This window comes from Lentinus tigrinus (genome assembly GCF_003813185.1).
Source record: "Lentinus tigrinus ALCF2SS1-7 unplaced genomic scaffold L226scaffold_77, whole genome shotgun sequence".
In the NCBI taxonomy this organism is placed as follows: domain Eukaryota; kingdom Fungi; phylum Basidiomycota; class Agaricomycetes; order Polyporales; family Polyporaceae; genus Lentinus; species Lentinus tigrinus.
The window spans coordinates 30294-36136 of record NW_027137986.1 but is presented as its reverse complement, the minus strand read 5'-3'; the positions used below and the strand labels follow the sequence as shown (position 1 = coordinate 36136).

At 53.1% G+C, this 5843-nt stretch overlaps 2 protein-coding genes across 2 annotated transcripts; one reads left to right on the top strand and one right to left on the bottom strand.

The window, feature by feature from the left end:
• Positions 1-506: 506 nt before the first annotated feature.
• On the bottom strand, positions 507-1708 carry L226DRAFT_576759 (uncharacterized protein; the record flags this gene model as incomplete). Its single annotated transcript, XM_067685437.1, has 5 exons — positions 507-776; positions 836-1041; positions 1096-1271; positions 1322-1487; positions 1549-1708. The coding sequence occupies 5 exons, from the start codon at positions 1706-1708 to the stop codon at positions 507-509; spliced, it is 978 nt and encodes a 325-aa protein (XP_067528593.1).
• Positions 1709-3906: 2198 nt separating this feature from the next.
• Positions 3907-4503, top strand: L226DRAFT_576758 (uncharacterized protein; the record flags this gene model as incomplete). The annotated part of the gene is made up of 1 exon (XM_067685436.1): positions 3907-4503. One exon carries the CDS (start codon positions 3907-3909, stop codon positions 4501-4503), a length of 597 nt encoding a protein of 198 aa, XP_067528592.1.
• Between the last annotated feature and the right edge of the window lie 1340 nt (positions 4504-5843).

The window sequence follows — 5843 nt, the reverse complement described above, 5'->3', positions numbered from 1 at the left end:
AGCGCGGCGGAGTATTACAGGGCGATTTACTGGGTCCAGAGCTGAGCGCGGCGGAGTATTACAGGGCGATTTACTGGACCCAAAGCTGAGCGTGGCGGGCAATTACAATCAGAAATACTGGGTCGAGAGCTGAGCGCGGCGGAGTATTACAAGCAGAAATACAAGCACCAGGGCTGTGGTACTGAGATTGTGGTTCATCAGATCTGTACGATTCAGATCTTCCCTAGCGAGATAATACAATTGATTTACAAGGCCATCTTGAGATCTTGAACAGTATTACAATCTCATCTACAACCTGATTCCTGGCTTTTTCACAGATATTACAAGGCTGTCGCATTTTATTACAACTGGCCCCTAGTTGTATTACTAGGCTTGTTTGATTGTACTACAAGTCTCTGACCATTATACAATGCCCTGCATTGTATTACTGGGCTGTAATAGAATCACCCACGAAATATACAACCAAACTACCACCCTAGTGGGTATTTGTATTACAAGTCTGGCAACTACAGGTGTGCGAGCGGCGTACCTGACCGAAATATGCTATCAACGAGCTTGAGGGACTGATTACCGTCCATGGTAACCAGGAGAGAATGCTTCAGCCGCGGCTCATTGTCGAGCGTGTACAGACACGGGGCGCAGGCGTTGTGCATCCGCCAACCCGGGGTGTCCTGCTTCAGGGCGGCGCGCACGCGCATGTCGATCCGTCGCAATAGCTCAAGATACACGTCATATGTGTGGCTGAACTGTTCGACGAGACCCTTCCAATACGGTACCTACATATCACATCATGAATATCAGCAAGTCAGGACATAACTGTCACGAAGGCGCTCACCCGGTGCAGGTGACACAAGGCACGCACGTGCACCTGTATGCTTAGACGCGGACAGACACGGTGGTACTGCCTGTAGACCTCTAGAACGTGCAACGACAGCGCCACGGAGGGCGTGTTGGGCGAAGTGCCAACATAACCGTCTAACATCATCGCCACGTTGGCTTTGGTGTCCGGCGTGGGCCGCCGGAAGGTCTGAGAGCATGTCTCTACAACGGAGTTAGCGTGAACAGTAACATGCTCGTCCGAAGATTCATACTCACCAAAGAAGTTGACGACAGTAATGCTGAACGCATCTCCTGTGGGCTCTTCGCCGTCCTCAGGGGACAAGTTCACCTGCCACGTCAGGTAGGCAGTGACCAGTTCCTCCATTTGCAGCTCCCAATCTTCGGTGCGCCGCTCTGTCCGGTCGTGACGAGTGCGCGCGTCATGCCGTTTGCTGGTACTGGTCAGAGGCGACAGGGAATAATAACAACATAGTCTACTCACTGAGGCAGCAGTGAGCTTTCGAACAACTCCTTGCAAAGCTCATCCTCTCCTCCTTCGTGGCTCAGAAACATGCCTTCGTCGCCTGGGGGCAGCCCCATGTTGAAGTCGTCGTCGTCATGGTCCGAGTCGACAGCCATAGCATCCTGCTGATCTTCGAAGCTGAGACCTGAACACCAGCAAAGGTCATTTTCATGTGAGAACAAGATAGTAACCTTGCAAGCACTCACCAGATATGTGCTGCAAACGATAACGCTTGGCCTCCGCGCGACACTTGTAATTCTGAGTAAGCTTGAGTTTGGACGTGGTCGGTCGGCGGCGGAAACCATCGTAGGTGCGAACATCGACTGACGAAGAAACATAGCTCCGGCCCTTTCTCCGAGTCGACATCGAGGCTTGCAGGTAACAATGTGCTGACCCTCCCGCGCCAACTGGGGGAGGCGTGGGACTTAGAATACACGTGATCGCGTAGTGCGGGTCAACAAACGTATCGGCGCTGATGACAATGTCATCGTAAAATCCCTGTTTTAACCAACCTCAACTTCTTCTGCCTTGGTGAGAACACACACGTTGAGTATGTCAACGTTCAGTTTATTGTGTTCGCTCGCTCGCCGGCGCAGACTTGTGCATGTCATACCAACAGGTATGTCGCGAGCGCACACGCACGCAGCGTCAGATCATCAACAGATTCACAGCGGAACTTCCTTGCTCTATTAGGACGCTCCGGTTGTCCTTCGTTACAGGTACGTATCTACAGCCGCCCACCGGAATAACTCCTCCGCCTCCTCCTCTGCTGCTCCTTGCCCTAGCCGCAGGCTCGTCAACCTCCACAGCACCTACTAGTCGCGTCGGCGCCATAGACAGCACAAGACTGCACCAAAGGAGGTGCGAGGGCGGGAGGGCGCAGCGACCGTCTTGCAGACCTCCAGCGGCGTCGGGAGTCTTGGTCATCCTGTCAGGTGGGTGAGTTTGTTCTCAGCGCGCCGCCACGTCAAAAATAGCTGACCTTCTACCCGGCTGTCTTTGCTGCTGCTGGCGCCAGCCAGCAGCCTCGCGCCTCGCCCCGCTCACCGTCGGGCACCGACAACAGTGGCGGGAGGAGGAGTGTCCTGCGCAGTCTTACACGAGGACAGGCGGGTTATGACAGGCACGGCGGCGGAATCAGCGGTGGAAACGGTGGCGGGGTCGGTCAGCAGCAGCCCGCACACTGCGCGGGAATGGCGTGATGGTCGGGATCGCGTCGGGCGGGGCGGGAGGAGCGTCGGCAAAGGAGGCGCACCAGCGAGGGAGAGCGCTTTGGGGGGCACACTAGAGGCGCCCCGGAGGAGGGCTGAAGGACCTCGGATAACATACGCTATCATGTCGTAGACATTCAGAAAGAATGGAAGACCGAAAAGGAACTGGCGGGCATTGCCAAAACGGGGCAGGACGATGGCGACGGCAGGAGGGGAAGCGCGGACAGCCGAAAGGGGGCAGGAGGAGTATGTGCAAGAACATGGGGAGGCGACATGTCAGCATCGCACGTGAGGACAGAATACGGAAGATCTTACCGCTCAGAGATAAGGGAATTCAGCGCAGAATTCACCAAGTGTACGGGACCCAGCTGGAAAGACGGCTGATTAGGCGGCGCAGGGCGCCCGATCGGACGAGGCTTGTTAGACAGGTAGCGTGGGAGGCACAGGTGGGTTTTTGAGCTCGTTTGTGTCTTCTACATAAGATGAGGACAGGGAGATGGTTTTTTATTGAGTTTTTGTACCATTGACTTGAGATCCGAGTTGAGTTTGTTGAACTGAGTAGCGACAAGAAAGCCGCCAAGTACAGCACAGCCTGCCCTTAACACACCACGTGATGACGCCGCTCTTGATGAGCTGGCACTCTGACACCTGCTTCCTATCCTCTTCCCTTAACTTTCATGTGCTGTCCTTCACGCATCTGTTGTTACGGTGGACCTAATGCGTTACGAGCGTTAGTACACCGCACCTTATACTGTACCTTAGTCTTTAGAGAAGACAAGACGCTAGTCCAACGAGGACTAGGAGCGGAAGTGTTGCGACAATAACAAGAGCAAGGGCCAATAGTCTACAGACCATTGGCAGCTAATGTTATTGAACGAAGGGTAATTGTACGAGGAATACAAGAGGTCGAAAACTGGGGAATGTGTCCTGCATGAGGGGTCTTTATATACTGCTAGCATCGAGGCTGTACGGTGGAGTATGGCCCTTGTGCTAGTGGAGTAAAGTGGTGAATGACGAAATAACTAGTGGAGCTAAGTGGAACTGAGTGGAGAAGATGAATAAGGAACTAGAGATGAGTGGAGTAAAGGCATATGGAGGTGGAGATGGGTGGAGAGACAACCTAGTAGTGGTTATCTAAGGAAAAGGTAAGTCCGTGCGGTTAGTTGTGCTAGACCAGAGCCGCTATAGTACAGTAGCACGACGAAGAAGTGAAGCTAGTCCATGGTAGTAGTAGACGACCAGGAGCGTACCGGTTGTAACATCTGTCGTGACCATCAACACCAGTGCAAGAGGGATCATATACAAGAGTAGCAAGTGTGGCCAGGAGGATGCAGGTTAGCGTCTTCGTAGGCCATGTATTCAAACTCGCCCACCTCCTCATCCACTCTGTTTGCCCACTTTGTCCATCTGCTCTCCTCGTCTATCCTGCTCCTTTACGGCTTTGGAGTCTGTCTGCTCACCTGCTTTGCCCCGCCTACCCTTATCGCCTGTCCTCCTCACCTGCCCTCCTTGTCCATCCTGCTCATCTTCAACGGCGCTACCAAGGCCGGGGTCTCGGGAGTGTTCCCTGCAGACCCCACCAAAATCCACAAAGTCACCATTCTGAATGGCAGCTACCGGACGGTCTCAGACAATGATGACAAGGAAACTGTGCTCGTGTTCCCCAACTACAAAGTCGTCAACGAGGTTGAAGTCTCACCCGCCAGCGCAGAAGAGCTGTGGGAGCACGCGCTTAGCCCATCCGTAAACCTCCACTCTGCACCCCGAGATCTCAAGGGCACGTCCATGAAATCATGGATCAACCGGCTCTCACCACCTGCTCTGCCATCATCGATGCCTGCTCCACCCATCCTCATTGACTGTGCTCATTGTCCACTCTTGTCATCCATCATCACCACCTCTGTTCCTCATTTTTGTCCCCTCATTGCCCACTCTCGTCCCCTGTCTTGATGCTCATCCTCGACACCCTCATTGCCCATCCTCATTTGTCTGCACTCGTCGTGCTCTCCTCACGCATCCTCACTCCTCATTCTTGTTGCCCACCCTCATTGACCCTGCTTGTGTGCCCTTGTTCGTGCTTGCATGCACACTGGCGTAGAAAATACAAATGTATATCATCTTGTATTGCGTCTATCATGTTTATATAGTAGTGTAGTTGTGAATGCGATGTTTTCCTATGTCATGATCATCATCAAAAGTATGCTCAAATTGAAAATATGTAACTCTGAGAGGTAATAAGGGAATATTGATGTCTTGCTGAGTGCTCTTGGAGTGCTCTTAAGTGCTCGGGGGCTGTACGTGCGTCTCTCTGAGTGATCGCGGAGGGGGTACTTGTGTCTTAGGGATATCATGGCTCTCAAGTCTCGAGAGTTCTCTCAATACAAGTATATTTTTTTTGATGCATATTTACAGCACTTCCCCAGAAACCGGCCAGCCCTCAGAAATGTCTCGCAACCGAGCCTCACCCACATCGCCCTCTCCCTTCTCGTGCCTGATTGTCCTATACAGGACATCACCATGCGCATTCGTCCCTGGATGCATCTGTGCGCTGGCTCCCAGACTCATCTACTTGGATGCATCCACCCAGGCACATCCACCACGAGCACACATGGTGTGGCCTGCTTCCATGTCCGATACAAAGCCCGCTTCTCGACACTTCTCCTCAAACTAACATGTATATATTGAGTGCGCTGAAATATAAATGAGCATCATTTTTTGAGCCACTGGTTGATGCATGATGAATGACGTACAACTGTGCCTTTGAGGCAGCATCGTCCGAGCTGTGGGTACGTGATGGCCAAAACTGCCACATCGGGAAAAATGCTCTAAGCCTAGGACACAGCCACTTCTCCCAGGCTGTCTCAGGCTGTCCCAGGACGTCCTAGGGTGACCTGAGGTAGCCTAGGCAGTGCTACGTTGATTGTAGAGGAAAAGAGCAATTTTCCAGCATATAGTAGAGATATGTCACATCCCGTGCCCAAGTCCGCCCTGCCGCCCCTCCGACACAATTCCAACCCGACTACCCCTAAACTCCGCCCCTCTCCCGGCTAATACGTCACCACCCCTACTCCTTTTCCTCCTGCCTTATCCGGACTTCCGTCCGGACTCCGACTGCCTCCGACCCCCGCTCTGTCATCCGAACGTATTATGACATCAGTATCCGCTGCCTACACTTACTAGCCCAGTTCAGTTGCTTCCGCTCCGTCATCTCCGCAGTGTATCCGCCGCCTATACTTACTAGCCCAGTTTATTTGCTTCCGCTCCATCATCTCCGCAGTCCGCCTCCTGTC